Genomic DNA, 21,569 nt, shown 5'->3' on the forward strand with positions numbered 1-21,569 from the left:
ATTTTTATGCAAACTCATTTGCCTTCAGGTAGGCTGTCATTGATCAGTGCTTAGCCCTGGTCTACCCAGCTAGGGTAGTGGCAAAGCTTATAGGAGTCAAGTGTGTAAGTGGGGATGGGTTCCCAAGAGGTTATCCTGGGTGAATGAATGAGGGCACACAGCAAACAGTTCTAGTGGTACAGGAGGGCTGCCCACAGCATTCAGGATAGCAGAGAACCCGCAGCTTAAAACTTTGACCATGCATGCAGTAAACATGACCAATTTTTCTTAAAACTTTATTCTTATGAAGGTAAATTGCAGTTTTAAGGTAAATTGTGGTTTTGCTAGATTTTCAATGAAATTAACATCCTATTAGAATGCTGCAGCTTCTAGGACTATGACTATAGGGAGTTCTGCCTTCCCCTGAAGGAGAGATATTAGCTTTGTTTGCCAAATAATCATTCGATTATGTGCAAAGGTTGCAAGTCAGATAGTACACACGGTTTTGCTCTGTACTAATGTAGAGTCTCTAGTAGTGGTTCTCAACCCTGACTACACCTTAGATCTCCTGGGGGCGGGGGGGACATTTCTAAAACTATCATCTGAAACTCCAGGAGTGATGCCGGGGAAGAACTGCTAAGCTTTCCAGGTGATTCCAGTGTGCAGCTAGGCAAGAACGACCCCCACATGGTCTCACTGCACTTTCAGTAGTTTCTGAAAACTTCACATTTAAATTACAAACTAGCTTATCTTTTTCACTACGTTGTAAAGAGAGCTACCTTCCCTTCTTGCCTATGAAAACAAAACAAAAACCCAAAAAACCTCACAAAGTTAGGGATCACAGGTACATTATAGAGGACTCCTCAACCTTCTCCCATTTAAAGCCTAGTATCAGTTATATGTTAAAAAATAAAAGATTGACATGCCAGCATATTGGCTCATCATTTAAATCTTTCCTGCCTCTATTTTTTAAGATTTTTTTAAAAGTAATCTCTATACCTAGGGGCGCCTGGGTGGCTTAGTCGGTTAAGCGTCCGACTTTCGCTTAGGTCATGATCTCGCGGTTCGTGGGCTCGAGCCCCGCGTCGGGCTCTGTGCTGACTGCCAGCTCAGAGCCTGGAGCCTGTTTCAGTCTGTGACTCCCTCTCTTTCTGACCGTCCCCTGCTCACGCTGTCTCTCTCTCTCTCTCTCCTAGAAATAAATAAACATTAAGAAAAAATTTTTAAAAAATAAAATGTTAATGTTTTAGAGAGAGAGCATAAGCAGGGGAGGGGTAGAGAGAGATGGAGACACAGAATCCAAAGCAGGCCCCAGGCTCTGAGCTGTCAGCACAGAGCCTGATGTGGGGCTCAAACTCAGGAATCATGACCTGAGCCGAAGTGGGATGCTTGACTGGGCCACCCAGTTTCATTTTAATCTTCTGATTATTATATGGATGAACAGTTTCAAATCGTAATTGTATTATATTGTCTATTTACCAAATATATATCAATAGCGCAGTTACAAAATGATCATGAAGTTGGATGAAAAGTTGAGACTTTAGTGCTAATGACCAATTCACAAGAAATACAGGATCCGAGAGGAATGATAAAAGTACAGACTTAACAATCAGCCAGATTGAGACTGTGGAAAAGTCAAGAACTGACCAGGTTTTAAGTTTATTTTGAGAGAGAAAGGGAGGCAGGGAGGGAGGGAATACACACACTTGTATGGAAGCTAGGGAAGGGCAGAGAAAGTGAGAGGGAGAATCCCAAGCAGGCTCCGTGCCCGGCGTGGAGCCCCACCACGAACTGAACTGTTGAGATCATGACCTGAGCTGAAATTGAGAGTTGGCCGCTTAACCAACTGAGCAACCCAGGCACCCAAAGAACTGACCAGGTTTATTCAATGACAGAGACAGAGAAGAGGAGGGAGTTGGAGGAAGTAAAAGAACATATAAATTAAGAGACTTACGAAGCACATTAATAAATTGCAATTTATGAACTTTAATGAATCTCTATTTGAATAAACTGTCAAAATCATGTGAGATCAGAAAATGTGACTACTGAATGCATATTTGATGGTATTAAGGAATCGTAGGTTTGTGTGCATGTAATAATGATATTGTGGTTAGTTTTTTAATGTCCCCTTTTAGCCGTGCATTCTAAAGTTTTATAGATGAAGTGATATATCTGAAGCTTGCTGGGGTGGGGCAGCAAGGAAGGCACGGGGGTACAGATTAAATGAGATTGGCCATGAGTTGGCAATTGTTGAAACTGGATAACGAGTATGTGGAAGTTATTCTATTATTCTATTCTCCCCCATTTTTATATATGTTTGAAAATCTCCACAATAAACTTAAAAAAAAAGATGAAGTTTTCAAAATCATTAGGACAGTTCAATTTCTGACTTGTCTACTGTTTGTGGTAATTACCAAACTCACTTTATCATAGCCTGAGTTTCTATCTTATATCTTTAAGGAGTACCTTTCAAGGTAAAAACCACAGTCCTATAAACTGTTAATTACAGACTTCCTTACTATTTAATACTTTGTTAGGTAAACACTGCAATGTCATATCATTAAATTCCTATGATGGTCTATAAAGTATTGGGCGGAGTAATTATAAACTAACTCACCCTAAAGAGGTCAATACTTAACAGCAATACACCATCTAATACTCAATTTCAGACAAGAAAGTTTATACAAAAAACATTTTATTAAGTACAATTCCATATTTAGAACACCCAAAATTACAAATGTGATTATTTAGGATACATAATTTATTCTTAAAATACTTAAGTTATATACAGACATTAAAAACTCAGTCTCCAAAATACTCAATAAAGATGTCTGGATGATACTTGTAGAACTGACTTAGCAATTTTTTCTTCTCTTTGGCAGATAGTTTTGAATCCTCATCAATAGTTTTTAGTAAATTCATTAGTTCATCCTTGGTTGTCTTCTGTGTATAGTCAGAATAATCACTTTGATCAATTCTCTGGCAATATATATATCCTTCAAGTTTAAAAGTAAAAAGTTCAGTTAATGAACCTATTCCTCAGATTTAACTTAAAAATCGTAATATTTTTACATTTATATTTTTATTCCCTAGTTTGCAAAATGCAATAAATATTCTAAGTACTGCTGACTTTCTAATCCCTATCAAGTTACTTTTTTTTCTTTTAAGTTTAAGACAGAGACAGCACAAGTTGTAAAGGAGCAAGGAGAGAAAAGAGGCAGAGAATCCCAAGCAAGCTCCATGCTGGTCAGCAAAGAGCCTGATGTGGGGCTTGAACTCACGAACCACGAGATCATGACACCATCCAAAGTCAAAAGTAGGATGCTTGGGGTGCTGACTTCGGCTCAGGTCATGATCTCCTCATTCGTGGGTTCGAGCCCCACGGCGGGCTCTGTGCTGACAGGCAGCTCAGAGCCTGGAACCTATCTTCGGATTCCGTGTCTCCTCTCTCTCTGACCCTCCCCTGCTCATGTGGTCTCTCTCTCTCAGAAATAAATAAAAAAACATTAAAAAGAAAATTTAAAAAAGAAGAGTAGGACGCTCAACTGACTGAGCCACTCAGGCTCCCCAGGTCAAGTTACTTTTTGACATAAGGAAGGTCTCTGGAGAGTCTGGGCAACTCCAAGGAATTTAAAGTTTAGTTGAAATTAAAGTGCAACTACTTACAGCAAAACTTTCAAATAAACACCAGGAATTTAGCTTTGGAAGATCACGAAAATACTATTTCTCAGATTACCTGTGTCTCTATTTGGATCTCTTCCTTTCTGAATGGCCATGAGCTTAACACTAACAATTTTATGTAGAGTTCCCGGAATCTTCAAGAAAGAGAAAAAAAAAAAAAGAAAAAGAGGAGGGATATGGGACATTATTCAAATGCATTTCAATCTAGTGATCTATTACATAAGCTCAATTTAACTACTTTCAGAATTTTTACCTTAAAAACATCTTTTTGATGATCTATTAAAAAGAGTACCAGAAGATCAGTTTTGCCTTTGGATAAATTTTTATTGTCAACAATAGCTTTTGAGAATATCCTTTTCACAACCATTCGGTTGTCGCTCTGTAAAAATAAAACACAACACACCCAATAGTGTATATTTAAAAGAATAAATTTAATATAAAAGGCAATATTAAGTATTAATGGCTATCATTCACTTCAGCATACTTGATGCCAATGTAAAATAATCTGACATGTTGGTCCTATAACTATTAAGGCTACTGAATACAATTAACATTTAGACGAAAGACTTACTTCTTTCTGTAACTTAAATGCAGAAGGATGTGCTGCAACAGCCATGAAATACAGTAGTCTTCTAAATTCTTCTCTATTTTGGGAATCCAAAAGCTTTAGAAAGAGCTGAGTAGCTTCTAATGCTATTTCAGTCTTCCCATTCACTTCAGCCAAAAGAAAAAAACAGCTTTTAATTTTGAACAAATAGGACTACTAAAGGAAAAAAATTCAAGTTAAAGCTTAAGTTAAACAGTAAACTTATTCAAAACTATTTTCAAAAGCAAAACAAAGCAAAAAGACTAGGAATTACAATAAATGACCAATACCAACCTTCAAGGCAGCCTACTCTCAAATTGGCAACTCATCCTCTAAATCCTTGTCAATTTAACAATCTTAGAATGGTATAGCAAACTCTTGGCTTTGTAAATAAATTCCCAGCCTGCTTCTCATTAATTCAATACATTTCAAGTGTACACTATGTGTAAAGTACTGATGTATCCAACTCTACCTGAGAAAAATAGAAAAGATTCTCTGAAACCCCCAATTTGTTTTCAACAAACCATGAGGAACAGTCTGGCTCATTGGTAGAAGGACAGAGTGTCTGCCATTTTGAAGAGAATGGAGCGGGATGGTGATGTTGGTCATGCTTTCTACAGAAGAGAACTACCACGCTATACTTATTAAACTCCCAGTGAATGAGGGCAGCATTCTCCTGTGCCCAGAGAGGTTCCTGCATAACTATACAGCTTATTAAAGCTTTCCAAATCATTCCTAGAAGTTTTGGAATAAACATACTTTCTGTGGATTAATCCAGATCCACTCCCAGCTTGAAGTAGTGCCATTTTGGTTAATTCTGAGGATAATTAACTTTTTCTGTTTTTTTTCCCCTAAAAGACACATTCCAGGATCCAGTAAGCTCTTACTTACCTAAGAGTTCTGCGATGCCATTATGAACATCTGATAAATGATTTAACAGAGGTTCCCTACTACTGTAATATTTTCCAATGGCATCAAACAGAAGTTCTTTCACTAAATCTGTCCTATCTGGTTGCTCAGGAAAGTTTCTACTTATGTCCACCACCATCTGGTCTGGAAGGTATTCTAAGCAGTCAGCTGCTGCAGAGAGCCATTCATCTTCCCTATGGGGAAAAAAGAATTATTTTATTTTAAAAAGCAAAAAAGCAACATATGTACACACAGTATGTAATTTACTACCTATTTCAAGTCTGCCATGAGGATAGATTTCTATGCACTCAGACAAAGTATGTGGAATTCTTTTTAACATATAGCTAGATCATGTATCACAGACCAAAGGCTTGGCTTAATAGGTCTTCTCTTTCTTTTTTTATTTTGAAGGGAAAACAGAAGCTATCCACTACAATATAAACTAAAAGGGACATCAGAATTCAAACTCTACTCTTTAAATTTATGACAGGGGCCCAGCAACTCTGAGTTACTTGCTCAGGGTCCCAGGCAGGACTACATCGCAGATCTCACTCCTAGGCCAGTACTTTTCTAATACAATATTGCTCACTTCATAGTTCTGTGTGTGATCAATCATCTCTCACTTTGGCTAGGAGAGAATAAAGGAAAATAAGGTAGGGTTTCAAAATAACTAAATATTAATTTCCATTTCTAATAAAATGCCAGCTGGGTAACTTCAGGAAAATGCTACATCTTAAAAAATAGAATAAGTAGCTTTTAATATTCAACTTATTAATGGAGATTATGTATTTTATATATAGTTTTTAAAAAATCATGTGCTCTACTACCATGAGCGCAGGACAACTAATTCTGTCACCACTCAGGTGCACTATGTCGGGCAGATCAGGTCACCCTTCTGGGCATCAGCTTCATAAAGTTAATGGTAAGATGCAGCTAGATGATCTTTAAAGGTCACTTTTAGCACAATTTCTAACTCTGTATTTACAATTTAAGGTAATTATAAAATCTTTTCAGGGGAGCTTGGGTGGCTCAGTTGGTTAAGCAGCCAACTCTTGATTTTTGGCTCAGGTCATTATCTCACGTTGACAGTGTGAAGCCTGTTTGAGATTCTCTCCCTCACTCTCTGCCCCACATGCTTGCTTGCTCACTCACTCACTCACTCACTCTCAAAATAAAATAAATTTTAAAAATGTTTTCATATGTTACTTTAGATTGTAGAAATAGAATTTAAATTCCTTTTTTTAAAGAGTTATGTATGATTTATTTAATCTTTTTTTTTTAACTCTGTTCATTGTGATGATTTAAATTCTTATTGAATAATAAGCCCCCTACTGTATACACAGAGTTCAAAAGTATGTTGGGATTAACTTTTTTTGGCATAAGATTTTAAGCTACCTTTTGACATTCAACTATTAATAGTTAACTGGACTGCAGAACTCATGAAGTACTGAAAATGTAAGCTGCATTCCTTTCAAACATTTCCATTTCACTAACTACTGAACACTATCTGCCAAGGCAAAATAATTAAAAATTAAATAAGCTATAAGAAATAAGAAAATACAAGATTTTAACATGATAGTTTTACTTAGGAGAAGAGTTTCAAAGTTACAAGGAATATAGAACTCTTCCTTAAGGAAAAATATCGTATCTCCCTTAGCACCTGAAGTTAAGCCTTCACACCTTAAAGATTTATATTCAGAAGAATGATGGTCAGATGTGAGAGCAAGAGTTACTTTCATTATATTTCTTTAATAAAACAAGTTAATTAAAGTACATATTCAAGATATTCTGGAGAAATATAAAAATATAGGTAGTCAAAGGATTCTGAGTATTTGCCAAATCTGTTAATTTTGTTCCAAGTCCCTTTGAAGACCAGAGAGCCCTACATTTTTAACAAAGATGAGATGGAACATAATCATCTTCTTCACTTGATGTGCAAGGTATGTGTGAAACAAAAATGAATATAAAAAATCATGAAAATTAAATCTCTAATTTTAACCAAGGTAATTTTGTTCTCCACTTTCTCAAATACTGATAATTATCAATTGACCAATGCATCTCTAATCCTGTGGACAGAAGAATCCAAAGGATTATCTTCAAACCATTATCTATAATCTTCCTACAAACACACTCAAATTATTAGATAAATGTATTGCCACATACTGAGAGTCACTATAAGCCTTGAGAATCCCTCGATCCAGATAGTTACTGTTGTTGATCAAGTCAGGTTGCCTCTTAGGCTGAGGAACTTTAGATACAACCTCTTGCTGTCTGAGTAAGGAGTCAAGAAGTGGAAGGTCTACAAGCTGCAGCAGACGTCTAATAGTTTCTTCTTGCCACACTTCATTAATAACTACACAGAAAAGATGGCAAGGAGAAAAGTAACAATAGTTATTAAATGCTCACCACAATATTTGCCTAGGCAAGTATAAGGTATAAATTTGTGGGGGGGAGGGGGAAACGGAAAGAAAAGAAAGAAAAAAGTCAATCTTATGAAGTGGTTTATTATGAGAAAATAAAAACAATTCAAGATTTGTTTAAAGTGTAGGAGAACAGACTTTGGACAACAGGAATTCTTTTCATTCTTGTCCTGTAAAAAGCAATATGGCAGAGATAAGAGATCAAGTCATATAACATGTTAATAAGGCCTTCGGAAGAAAGAATGATTCATTATTCAATCTGAAAACTGGTTTGAAATGATTGGCTGCAGATTATTCCACTCAGGGTTTCCATAGCTAGGATGGGGGAGGGAAGGTGGAAATCGGTCATGAGTCTACATTTCTTTGCCACAGACCAGGAAGAACATTAAGAGTTCTGTTAATGTTTTAATGTAATTTTCAAAATTTTATTTAACCTAATAAAATGTTAGAGAAAGAAATGTCTGAGAGCAGATTTTAAATACATAAAAATCTGCACGCAAAACACTGCAATTTGAACCTCTGCCAGCTGATAGGACAAAAGTCAGTGTTCAAGAATTGCAACACTGATCTATTTGTTAAAGATAATAGACCTCTGTTAACAGTTAATATAAACAGCTTTAATACACAGTGTGCTCTTTCTTTGTGCTTTGAATATTTAAATTCTAATAAAGGTTAAGATTGAGAAGTTTTAGATAACTAACTTTATCTGAAGTTGGTATTCTAGATTTCTTACTTGGATCATCTTTACTTACCTTGTGGAGACAAAGTTGTAGACATGTTTATGTGAGGGGAGTTAGCAGGCTTTAAACTCAGATTTTCCCAGAGATCCTCTAAACTTGCTGATGTGGAATCAGAGGACCTAAACAATGCATCTGAATACCTAAAATGAATTTATTTTGTAAATTAATGTTTATTAGTAAGCCCAGAGAAATATTTTACTGTCAGAAAGCTAAGAGCATCTACGAAGTTTTAGTTCAGAGCAAAAACACAACAAATCCAAATTCTAACAACGGAATACAAAAACATCCACCTTCTTTCTCAAGCCTAAATATACATACTCTAAATTCTCCTATGAACATTTAGATTTAAGTAATTCAATGATTAAAATTTTGGTCTCCAATTTTAGAACATAATCAAACTTCATTTATGCTTCCTGTTGTTGTTTTTATCAGTTATGTCTATTTCTGGGGCATTCTTTGGTGGATAGTGCTCATCATTTTCCAAATATAGAACCAATAATCCTTTACCCACAATTCTGAAACCCAAAAAGCTGTGAGTTTATTCAGAACTCATATGGTGACAAAAGCTAACCTGAGACTGTCATAGCCTTTCCTTCTCCCAGTTAGTAGGAGTATTTTGTTTACTGCAGAAATACTAATACGTTTGGTTACCAGATGCTGCCCTGGGTCCCTCCAGGATTGTTATCAAACATATGGTCTATGTACAAAAGTATCTTTTTAAGATCTCCAAAGTTCCAAACTGCTAAATGCATATAGCCCCAAAGGTTTCAGATGAAGCATGTGGACCTGTATCTGGAAAGCACAGATTTTGCCCTATCTTACCCTCATATCTCCTTCCTATGTTTAGAGGTAATTTTATCATCTTTCAAATACAGAGTTATGAAAGTTAATATTTTATACACTAAATACACTAAAAATACACAATATCTGATACACAATACAATAAAAATAATTGAAAGTCAGTAACACTAAAACTCTTTGAGTCAGATCTGAATTCTAAGACTTCAGTTACATAGTCCCCTCTATACAGTTTAGCTAAAGGAAATAAAAGGGAAACGTATTTCATGACAAATAAGTGAATTATGTACTTATCACATCCATCCATTTCAACCAGTGGTTTCTGCGATTCTGTCCCCCAGTCTCCCTGTTCATCACTATTGCCCACTTCACCTTCATCTATGGACTGCAATACTGCAATAGATCCCTAACGAGCTCTCCCTGTCAGGCTGTCCATATGGCCGCCAGGATGACCTTTCTAAAATATAATGTCATTTTTCGTGGCCTCCCCAACATCTGTATGATCAATTGCAAACTCCTTAAGTCATATGAAACTCTCGGCACTCTGGGTCCCACATGCTTTTCAAACTTCACATCTGCCATTTCCTAGATTCTGGTGATAATCTACCTGCCTACCTTCACCTCTTCTGTTCTCATACCACTTGTGTATAAACTAACATACTTTTATGCTATAATTGTAACTTGAAGCAGAAAAATCAAAGTTTGTTGACTGTTTCCACTAAATATAAAATATGAACAAGCAACAATCCCAGGAGATATCGAATAAACAAAAGTTCACTGTATTTTATCAAATTTACCCACAGACCCAGATTTCAGCCTCATTTATAGTTTCCAAAATAATATAAAACCATTCAGCCTGTTGCTAAGTTTAGACGAAATCCTGCCCAATACCCCCAGGATAATCTAACATTATATACTAACCTGGAAGGTGAATATAGTTTATTCTCTTTGCCTAATTGACTGTCTTGGTTAGGTATGGTTGTGAATCTATAAAGGCTGCAACTACTATCTTCAAATGTAGGTTTTTTGTCTTTTCCAAAGACTTTTGTTGGAACTGCTTCAAATACTTTGTAGTCCATAAGTGCTTGACACACTCTTACCACTTTGGCCCGAGGAATATCTACATCACCAAAATATTTATTCTGAATTAGGTGAGAAAAAATGACATCCACAGCTTCTGAACCAACAAAACAGTCATTGTGTCTTTTTAAATGGTGTCTTCGTTTTTTCACCTCCACCTGTGTTTGAAGAGTGTTTATAATGCTGCTCCACACATATGTAGCTCCAAATGGTTGCTGGGCCACGCTGAAACCTGTAATAGGAAAAATGCAGAGTAACCTTGTTCATTTATAATAAGGTCTAAGCAATCCTTAAGCAAAAAGTAGCCATTTCAGGGGCACCTGGGTGGCTGTCTGTTGACTGTCTGACTTCAGTTCAGGTCATGATCTCATGGGCCATGGGTTCAAGCCCTGCATCAGGCTCTGTGCTGATAGCTCAGAGCCTGGAGCCTGGTTTGGATTCTGTGTCTCCCTCTCTGCCCCTCACTCCTGTATGTGCTCGCACACTCGATCTCTCTCTCTTTCAAAAATAAACATTTAAAAAAAAGTAGCCATTTCAGGGACGCCTGGGTGGCTCATTCAGTTAAGCCTCCACCTCTTGGTTTCGGATCAGGTCATGATTTCATGGGTTTGTGAATTCAAGCCCCACATCAGGCTCTGCCCTGGTGGCATGGAGCATGGCTGGGATATTTTCTCTCTCTCTGTCTCTCTCTGCTCCTCCCTCTCTCACCTTTCTCAAAAATAAATAAGATAAACTTTTTTTTTTTTTTACCGTTTTATTTATTTCTAGGAGAGAGAGAGAGACAGTGTGAGCAGGGGAGGGTCAGAGAGAGAGGGAATCACAGACTGAAACAGGCTCCAGGCTCTGAGCTGGCAGTCAGCACAGAGCCCGACGCGGGGCTCGAACCCATGAACCGCGAGATCATGACCTAAGCGAAAGTCGGACGCTCAACCGACTAAGCCACCCAGGCGCCCCTAAGATAAACTTTTAAGAAAGTAGAAATTTCCAAAGTTATTACAAAGGAACAATTATGAGGTCAGCTTATTATTGAAATTTTAATTATTAGCAACTCATTTAAAATGCAATGCCAACCATATGCTGAACACTGTCCTACATGCTAGGATACAAAGGTGAACAAAATCAAATTCCTGTTCCCATGGACTTATACTTACTGGGAAGATACAGACAATATGTACATGTTATATGAATGCTAAGAAGAAAAGTAAAGCTAGCTGAGGAAAAGAACACTATTTCAGATGGGTGTCAGGAAAGATGTCTCTGACAAGGGGATGTCTGAGCAGAAGCCTAAGTGAAACCAGGAAGCAAGCTGTGCAGACATTTGGGGGAAGAGAACAGAAAGAGCAAGGGCTCTAGAAAGGAGAGGAAGAACAAGGCCAGCATGCACTGAGTGGGTAACCAGGGGGAGAACAGCAGGAAGTGAGATCAGAGGAGAGTGGAAATGGTCTTTGGGGTGGGGTATCAAGTAAGACCTTGTGGCAGTTACCAATTATGTGGAAGGAACTCTATTAAGTGCCTTACAAATGACATTACATCATTAGCAACCATATGAGGTAGATAATAATCACTGAGAGAAGGAAAATAGATTCCCAGAGGTTAAGTGTAACTTCCAAACATTATATTGTAAGCGGTGCTATTGGAATTTGGCTCATGGTCTATATGATTTTAAAGCATTTATCAGTAAATAGATAGATGTGTAATTATAGCTACACACACACAGCAGCTGGAATAAACGAATATTTTTAAAGCTTCCTATTATGCATTCTTAGGAGTTCAGTATGTTGTAACAGGGAAAACTGGTTCCTGCCCGATAGGAGCTTACAACCTGCCACAAAGATAGGAAAGGCACAGAAATAAAACAAGGTTTCAGCAAGACAGAAAAGAGAGAAAACATGCTTTCAAAGATTTATCATGTTTTTCCTCATGGTAATAAACTGATACTTGGCAAAACTACAAAGAAGAGGAGAAACAATAAAAGGAAAAAATGGACCTTCGTTTAATAAGCTGATGGAACAGAGTCTAGCTAATCATCTGTTCGGTGGCTGAATGGCTTGCTCTCTTTTTACATAAACACAGAGTATGCCTGTGAAAAAATAGAATGTATGAGATGAAAGCTAAGAGGGGCGCCTGGGTGGCTCAGTCAGTTAAGCATCCAACTATGGCTCAGGTCAGGATCTCACGGTTCGTGGGTTTGAGCCCCACATCCGGCTCTGTGCTGACAGCTAGCTCAGAGCCTGGAGCCTGTTTCAGATTCTGTGTCTCCCTCTCTCTCTGATCCTCCCCTATTCACGTTGCCTCTCTCTCTCAGAAATAAATAAAACATTAAACAATTTTTTAAAAAAAGATGAAAGCAAAGAGAAGTTCCAAAAGACATTAAAACTCCACTTAATGTACTAGGGTCATAAATTTTAAGTGGGTCATCTGGAATTCATCTTTTGTATTTTAATGAATAAAAGAATCACAGGGAACCATCATACTGTACTCACTTGCAGTGCCATTTTGTAGCTACCAGAAATTTTAACATCTTCACTATTTAAGTTACTAACATACACACATATAAAGCCCTTTACTGTTTATTTGTATATTTCTAAAACCAAAAGTAGATGGGTAATTTAACTATATACCAATTATTTTAATGTTAGTTTAAAATAATCAGCAAGACTGTTTTTGTATTTTAAAATTCAAGATACTCTAGGGGTGCCTGGGTGGCTCAGTTGGTTAAGCATACGACTCTTGATTTCAGCGCAGGTCATGATCTCACAGTCATGAAATCAAGCCCTCAGGTCAGGCTCCACACTCAGTGGGATTCTTTTTCCTCTCTCTCTCTCTCTCTCTCTCTCTCTGCCCCTTCCAAGCTTGCACATGCACACTCTCTCTCTCAAAAATAAACAAACATTTAAAAAATAATAAAAGTAAAAACAAAATTCAAGGGGTGCTTGGGTGGCTCAGTCGGATAAGCATCTGACTTCAGCTCAGGTCATGATCTCACAGTCTTTGAGTTCGAGCCCCGTGGCAGGCTCTGTGCTAATAGCTCAGAGCCTGGAGCCTGCTTCAGATTCTGTGTCTCCCTCTCTCTCTGCCCCTCCCCTGCTCATGTGCTCTCTCTCCCAAAAATAAAAACATTAAAAAAAAAATAAAATTCAAGATACTTCATAATCCAATACTAAATAAAGAAAGAAGTAATTGATGCCAATTTTCCAAACATCATGTAAGCAGTTTTAAGGACTGAATTATGGAGAATCAAATAGATATATCAAGCTGGAACTAAGTTTACTACTGGTATAGTATTTAATATCTACTAAATAGAGCTAGAATGGAGGATTCAATGGAATCTCAAAATATGTCCAGGTCATTCCTGGTGTCTAGACCTCAGGAGTAGCTACACGGTTTCCAGCTACAATAACTAAATAAAAGGAATATTCCCAGTTAATATTCTTTTTTAAGTTTATTTATTTACAGGAGCTCCTGGGTGACTCGACTGGTTGAGTGTCCAACTCTTGATTTCAGCTCAGGTCATGATCTCACAATCATGAGATCGAGCTCTGCATTGGGCTCTGCACGGAGCTGGAACCTGCTTGAGATTTTCTCTCTCCCTCTTTCTCTGCCCCTCCTCTGCTCACTCTCTCTCAAAAATAAATAAATAATGTTTTTTAAGTTTACTTATGTTTGAGAGAGAACGAGAGCATGTAAGCAGGGGTGGGGGAGGGGAGAGAGAGAGAGAGAGAGAGAGAGAGAGAGAGAGAGAGAGAGAGAGAGAGAGAGAGAGAGAGAGAGAGAGAGAGAGAATCCCAAGCAGGCTCCAGACTGTCAGCGCAGGGCTCACCCAAACCAAGAGTCAGATGCTTAACCAACTGAGCCACCCAGATGCCCTGAGCAGTTAATATTTTTAACTCTTTAAAATGCTAGAGATTGGGGCACCTGGGTGGCTCAGTCGGTTAAGCGTCCAGCTTCGGCTCAGGTCATGATCTCATGGTTTGTGGGTTCAAGCCCCCGCGTCAGGCTCTGCGCTGACAGCTAGCTCAGAGCCTGGAGGCTATTTCAGATTCTGTATCTCCCTCTCTCTCTGACCCTCCCCTGCTCACGCGGTCTCTCTCTCAGAAATAAATAAAACATTAAAAATATATACTAGGAAGAAAAAGAAAAAAAGAAGAAGAAAAAAAAGAAAAAAGAAAAAGAAAAAGAAAAAAAGAAAGAAAAAAAGAAAAAGAAGAAAAAAAAATATATATACTAGAGGGGCTCCTGGGTGGCTTAGTCGGTTGAGCGTCCGACTTCGCTTAGGTCATGATCTCGCGGTTCGTAGGTNAAGCTCTGCCGTGTCTCATTCAATTCTGAGAAGCTTCTCTGAAATAGTTATTAATAATCTTATTTTGAAGAAACTGAGACTTGTGAATTAAACAAACTTGCCCCTAGTTTCACAGGTAGTAAACACACACTTTTTCTAGTACTTAAATATATCAAGCGGCACCTGGGTGGCTCAGTTGGTTAAGCATCTGACTTCAACTCAGGTCATGGCCTCACAGTTTGTGGGTTGGAGCCCTACATGGGGCTCTGTGCTGACAGCTCAGAGCCTGGTTTGGATTCTGTATCTCCCCTTCCCCCCTCTCTGCTCCTCCCCTGCTTGTGCTCACTCTCAAAAATAAACATTTATAAAATATTCAAAAACAGCGGTCATTAAATAAATACAGTAGTCATTAGTACTAAAATAGAGTAGGATATCATAAATTCCGTAATATATACTAGCCACAGTATACAGGAGTAGGACAGGATAGGAAAGTAAGATTTGAACTTGTAGAGATCAGAGTGCCTTTTAAGTAGCAGTGAAACAGACTTCTGGGCTAGTAATAATGTTAAATCTAAAACACATCAGTCTTAACAGTTGAGCTACAAGTAGGTAAGTATACAAATCCTAAAAAATAAAAAAAAATAAGGTTGAGTCACTAATTTGAGATCAACAAGACCACAGAAGGAGGTGAGAGGGAGGAAATACTCAGCTTCAGTGACATGGAAAAGGCTAATCTTCAGCAGGGAATTAAGAATAATAAATTTCCCCATATTAACTTGCTGCTTAAACATGGGAAATCAGGAAGTTTTGCAGGTTGGATAACACAGTATAAAAGATTAAAGAACAGGTTAGAGCAGGATAGGAGGCACCTATGAACCACACAATGTTTCCAGAGTCCTCCAGGCATGATACAATTCATCCCTTTCAGGTCCCCTCTGTTCTCACTGACCATTAATTCCCAACCATTGCATCCTGGGATATTTCCCCTCAAGCATCACCACCCACAGACCCAAAGTAGCTCCTGTTCATACAGATACTTTAATACATAATATACCCTGGACTTGACAGGTAAATGTGCCAAAACCCACACCAGGATAACCTGTTTGTTTAATGCTGACTTCACCAGTTGAACACAGGTCCCCCACATGCTGGTTCGAAACTTATTTATCATCATCTAAGAGCTGAAATGAATATTGGTATAGCAGACCATGGCCCAGTAAGACGAATTACTGTGATTTCTAAACAGGATTCAAGAGACCAGAAGTATACAATGAACGCTTTGTAAGTCTAGCAATCAGAATTTCAGCCTGTCTCCAGCCCTCACTTGCATATGAGCTAGACATTTCTTTAATATTCATCACTATCTGCATCTTGATACTTCCTTATTCACATTTGGGCAAGCATGTTCTAAAAGCATCATGACCAAAGGATCAAAGAGTCTATAGAGACCAGCTGTGATAGCCTTGGATAAGAGAGTTAACCTCTATAGGTCAGTTTCTTCATTTACTGATACAAGAGCTGAACACTGTATTTAAGGTTGGTTTCCGGTCTACACTGCTGAATATAGGATTTGAGAGACTGAAATTCTACCCCATCTCCACTTAGATTTGGACATTGAACACCACATAAAATATGGTAAGAAATGAAGCACAGGAGCAAATGTGACCTTACCAGATACAAAGGTTTTTGGAAGGTGTCCGAGCCTAACAAGAGGCTCAGAAATTGTTTTAAACTAGATATACAATATACCATATACAGTCTTAAGCGCTATATAAATCTAGAATAGTTAACATTCATTTTTCAAGCAGATTCATCTTTGTTTGAAAATAGTTACTTTTCAAAGGCAAAGACCTGTCCTTTGCTTGTATTTGAAATCTAACCAAAATTTACCAAGAATTAAAAAGTTAAATTTCTGATGTTGAACTCTGATATATATTTGTAATACAACTGATAATCATCTTCATTTCTATACATGTACATTAAATAATCAACTTATTACAATAATTCCCTAATAATCAAGCATAAGGCAGACAGGTCAAGAAATTACATTTACTCAAAGTTACAAAGGGACAATCAGCTTCAACCATGATCTGTGCAGCACCTCTACTATGGCCCTGCTCATGTTATTTAAGGGCAGAAACAATTCTATCATCACTTCAAATTTGTAGGATTACTGAACTCCTTAGAAGATCACTGTGTGGATCCCGATGCAAGGTAAACACACACAGAATTATGAAAACATGCTATTTTTTAAAAATATATTTATTTTTATCTTTTTAAATACTTTATTGTCAAGTTGGTTTCCATATAACACCCAGTGCTCATACCAAGTGCCCTCCTCCATGCCCACTCATTTTCCCCTCTTCCCCACCCCCATCAACCCTCAGTTTGTTCTCAATATTTAAGAGTCTCTTACAGTTTGCCTCCCTCCCTTTCCTTAACTATTTTTTTTCCTTTTCCCCTCCCCTATGGTCCTCTGTTAAGTTTCTCCTGTTCCACACATGAGTGAAAACATATGGTATCTGTCCTTCTCTGCCTGACTTATTTCACTTAGCATAACACCCTCGAGGATGGAACTCGAGGGTGTTATGCTAAGTCTGCGGATTCTGTGTCTCCCTCTCTCTCTGCCTCTGCCCCCTCATGCTCACGTGCTCTCTCTTTCAAAAATAAACAAACATTTAGTCAGTGCAGAGCCCGATGCAGGGCTTGAACACACAAATCCCAAGATTATTACCTGAGCCGAAGTCGGGATACACAACCAACTGAGCCACCCTGGCATCCCAAAAAACATGCTACTTTCTAAATGAACATGTAACAATTTCATTTTCATTCTTAGGCATTAGACTGACCCCACCCCACAGGAAAAAAAAAAAAAGAACTTAGATAGATCATGTTAGGCATTTTCCACAAAACTTGAACAGTGAAAAATAAGAGCCTTTTTTTTCCAAATGTCCTTAGAGTTTGCAAAAGTTCAAATTATTTAATTGCCTTATAAACTGCTTCACCTAATACACTTGGTTATTCAATACTTGTTGTAGATGATTGCCAACTACTAAAAAATTTGAAAGAAGTGTTAATGCAGCGGTTCTTAGTGGATGATTTTACCCCAACTGGATACTTGGCAATATCTGGAGCCATTCTTGGTTGTCACAAGCTGAGGAGGAGGAAGTGCTACAGGCATTTAGCGAGTAGAGGGGCTAGGGATGCTGGTAAACACAGGCCAACCCCCACAACGAAGAAAATGTCAATAGTCCCCAAAGTTCAGAAACTGTGGGTTAACTGAATGCTAGTTAGACATGAAAACCTGTGTTAATGCAGGAGGCACAGTGCTAGTTTCTATAGATACAGAGAGTAAGACAAAAGCATGAGACAAAAACTTAGATACCTGGGTTCTATTCTCGGCTCCATCATTTACTAATAATGCAATCTTGGGCAAAAAGGGTAACTTTTCTGTCGCAAAACAGAGCTAGCTGCGCTTCTCTCTGTTACTGTCAGGATCACAGGAGACAATATATCAATACTCAGCGATGAACCGATGTATATTTCAAAACAAAGTGGGAAACTGTTACTTACAATCTAGAAGAGCCTTTAGGACTCAGTGTAATGGACTATCCTGATTAGGATCCCTGAACAGAAAAAGAACCTTATGCAAAATTAAGAAAATCTGAATTAAGTATGAATTTCAGTTAATAACAATGCATTAACACTGGTTCATTAATTGCAACAAATATACTACTCTAATATAAGATGGTAATAGAAAGGGAAAATGAGTGAAGAGCGTATGTGAACTCTATATACTAGGTTCATGATTTTTGTAAATATAAATCTTTTCTAAAATTTTAAAAATTTAAAAGGTAAAAAAGGAGGGTACTTTCTTCTTCCTTCCTCTGAACTAAGGGGACAGAGTCCCTACTTTCAAAGAGTTTATCCCTTACCTATTCATATCACCTGATGATGTCAAGCTCTAAACAGTATTCAATAAATAAAGACTGCTAGCAGATAAGGCAAGATGTGTCGCATACCAGGAGATTTAACTCACCAGAAAATAATATGTAAATCCTAAGTCATTTATGATTTAAGATAATGTTAAGAATTAATTTTCTTCAGGAGGTTTTAAAACATTACAGAATTTTCAAGACAAAGGAAAAGAACTACATCTACTGGACATTAACCAAAGCCTTATGAAAAAGATAAATGTAGAGAACTGAGTTTTCGGTATTAAAGTAGACAGTTGTGACTAAGTGGGAAAAGCCTTCTATACACGGATATCAACATACAACACTTTTACTGCATATTGGTTTTGATAGTTCAAAGTTTGTTATCCTCTTATATAGTATTAGAGACGCCATACTGAAGACAGAGACTGCCTCTAAAAAGAAGGCTGCAAGTAGGTAAAGAATGTAAAAGAAATCTCTTCTAATAAAAACAATTTTAAAATATGTTAAAAAGAACTATCAATAAAAGCAGGCACTGGCCCCTACTTTAATTCATACAGATTAATGAGATAGCTTATGGGAAGTACTTTGAGCTCCCTGGAAAAGCGATACCCAGTGAATTCAAAGAATTAGGTTACAGTATAAAGGGATAACAGGATAACTTACCACTTTCTTATTTGGCTGTATTAAAAGGCAAATATCTTTAAAGTATGTCCTGAAGGTTAGCATATGGCATTTATTTCTTCTACATAAATCAGGTCCCTGGTTGTTACAGCCCCATTAAGGTGTGGAAGAGTTACTAATAGGTAGAGAACTAAGAGTAGAAAGCTGCTTGCCTGAGCACACAGAAAGGAAATACCAAGGAACCAAGAAGCACAGGCTCCTATTACTGTGTTCCCTGGGACTTGACAAGGAAACAGAAGGGTGGAAGAGGAATTAACAAATGCTAACAGGTAGGGTTCCAATCCTAGCAAGCAAAACAAATGCGAAAAGGCAATGGGCCCTTTTCTGCCCACTGTGCTGCTGTGCAGGACACTGGTCTTTTCAAATCTGCTAACCAGCACTTCAGTTCTTCCCTTTGGAAGTCATCTACTTCATTTTGAATACATGTTCCCTTATGCTATCTAAGAACCTGTTCACAAATGCCCAAAGCTCAGAACTGGTAATTCAGCTGTTAGAGAAGACACAGTGCCATGTTTAATCACGTAAAATTTGGCAATATCTTTCTCTCAGAAAGTAAGCCTGAAGATTTCCCAAGTCTGTTTTCAATACCATTTGATTTTGAATTCTCAAATGATTATTATAAAACAGCTCTTTTCACAATGAAAAACAAAGAGAAATTCTGAATGTAGCCATTATGTACTTATCTGAATCCTTTAAATTGGAGCAGAATAAGGTCAATCTTATGACTGTTCCTAAAGTAGTTCTCTATCACAATTTATCATTAGCATTTTGAAGATTAAAAAGGAGCATTAGTCATTAGAAGTCAAACACAAGACTGGAGCCACTGAGATGCACCCGTTTGACCGAAGTCAATTCACTGACTACTGTCACCTTGAGGAAGGAGCCAGTTTCACTGGTTGGTATTTTCCAAAGGAAAAGTTTTTGTTAGATAGGGAACCAATTCGTAGAACACCCCACACAGCAGATACAGAAGGGGTGGGGGGGGGGCGTGGATTGTAACTTCTCTAGAACGTTTTAAAAAATGTTCTCTGGATTTTTTTTTTCTTTTTTTACTGAGTTGTAATATGGAGGATCAGAATTTTAGAACTTCTCATCCATTCCAATTGTTTGGGCATTCAAAGAAAGTAAGAAGCTAAGCAAACTGCTCTCAAAGCCAAGCCACGATTAAGCTGGTGGCAGAAATTCACCAATGTCTCTCCTAATATTATCCATCCATTAAAAAAAAAGTTCAAAACTTCTATTCACTGAAATACTGCCTATCCAGAAAATTTAACGATCAAATGTTTATTTTTTTGGCAAGTTCCTGCCCGTCGAACAGAACCCAGGAAGTATGGAGAACAGAGTGGGCAAGAGAGGGGTCACTGGCCATACTGCAGAGTCGAGGTCTGCGACTGAAACAGAGGGCAAAAAGCCATACAAGTCCAGATATACTTGCTACGAGTAACGACGTGGAGCCTATCTGGAGACCTAGTGAGAGCGCCTGGCACGCAGCTGGCCACTGACAAGCACGCAAAGAAGTTCAAGTTGGGGGACTAAGTAAAAAGCTGGGCTGTGAGGGCGGCGGGTTCGGCCAGCTGCAGCCCACTCGCGAGGCAGGGACCCAATTCGCCGACAAGGCTGGGCACCAGCCCCAAGGGGCACAGCTGCGTGAAGCCCGCTGGACCCGGCGGGGTACCAGCCTCGCGCAAGAAGCGCAGCATGAGCCCTCCAGCCTGCCCCGTGACCCCCACATTCCCCGGACAGGGGTTTTCATCAACTACCTGGAGGCCTCTGCGCTGGGCTGTGGAGAGCTGAACGGTTCAGAGCCGCCGCCTTCTCCCGCACCGTGGCCATGACCGTGGACGCCCCGCCGCCAGCTCCTCCGACCGCTGCACCGCGGAGTGCGCGCCCGCGCCCTGGCCGCCAGTTAACTGGCCCGGGACGGGGCGGAGCTCCGGTCAGGCCCCGCCCCCGGCCCCGCCCGGCCCCAGCTTGCCGCACGGCACTGGTCACGTGCCTGCAGGAGCTGAGAGTAACCTGCAGCCCCGCGGGCGCGGGAAAGGTGCGGCCCCGGGCACCCCTTCCCCACCCCTCCATGCCCAGGACTGCACCACCGTTCTGTCGTGTCGCTGGCGGTAGCCAAGTAGGGAGCACTTGTGTGTAGGAGCCGCGAGTAGGCGCCGGCACCCGCATCCCACAGCCACTCAGCGTCGCGGGAGCAAGAATTAGACCACGTGGGTGCAAACCACGTCCCACCGTTGATTAGCTCTGGGGCTTGGCAAGTTGCTTAACTGCTCTGTGCCTCACTCAGTGCCCTCACCTGTGGCGTGGTGTTTTTTTGGTGAAGATGACACAAACTAATTCATGTTCAGAATTTTAGTACTTGGTCCTGAAACTTTAGTTAACTTTAGCTTAAAATTGTCACGATGATATATACATTGAATTTTTCACGCATTCTTCTCTGAAAGGAAAAACAAAAACCAAACAAAACCCAAATCT

The 21,569-nt window shown here is 38.9% G+C and overlaps 1 protein-coding gene across 1 annotated transcript; it reads right to left on the reverse strand.

Moving 5' to 3' along the window:
- Positions 1-2,731: 2,731 nt before the first annotated feature.
- On the reverse strand, positions 2,732-20,954 carry DEPDC7 (DEP domain containing 7). The gene is made up of 9 exons (XM_077772825.1): positions 20,852-20,954; positions 10,035-10,425; positions 8,328-8,455; positions 7,319-7,508; positions 5,138-5,349; positions 4,232-4,374; positions 3,914-4,039; positions 3,716-3,794; positions 2,732-2,975 (listed from the first exon to the last, which is right to left on the reverse strand). The coding sequence occupies exons 1-9, from the start codon at positions 20,922-20,924 to the stop codon at positions 2,782-2,784; spliced, it is 1,536 nt and encodes a 511-aa protein (XP_077628951.1). The 5' UTR covers positions 20,925-20,954; the 3' UTR covers positions 2,732-2,781.
- Between the last annotated feature and the right edge of the window lie 615 nt (positions 20,955-21,569).

This window comes from Crocuta crocuta, unplaced genomic scaffold (assembly GCF_008692635.1).
Source record: "Crocuta crocuta isolate KB4526 unplaced genomic scaffold, BGI_CrCroc_1.0 scaffold382, whole genome shotgun sequence".
In the NCBI taxonomy this organism is placed as follows: domain Eukaryota; kingdom Metazoa; phylum Chordata; class Mammalia; order Carnivora; family Hyaenidae; genus Crocuta; species Crocuta crocuta.

Excerpts from the sequence above, each read along its gene's own strand:
- DEPDC7 (XM_077772825.1), bottom strand. The coding sequence starts at position 20,924 with ATGGCCACGGTGCGGGAGAAGGCGGCGGCTCTGAACCGTTCAGCTCTC. Across the intron at positions 4,375-5,137 it reads TGGCATCGCAGAACTCTTAG|TGAATGGGAAGACTGAAATA; the intron begins GTAAGTAAGAGC and ends TTTTGGCTGAAG. Across the intron at positions 2,976-3,715 it reads AGATCCAAATAGAGACACAG|GATATATATATTGCCAGAGA; the intron begins GTAATCTGAGAA and ends TTAAACTTGAAG.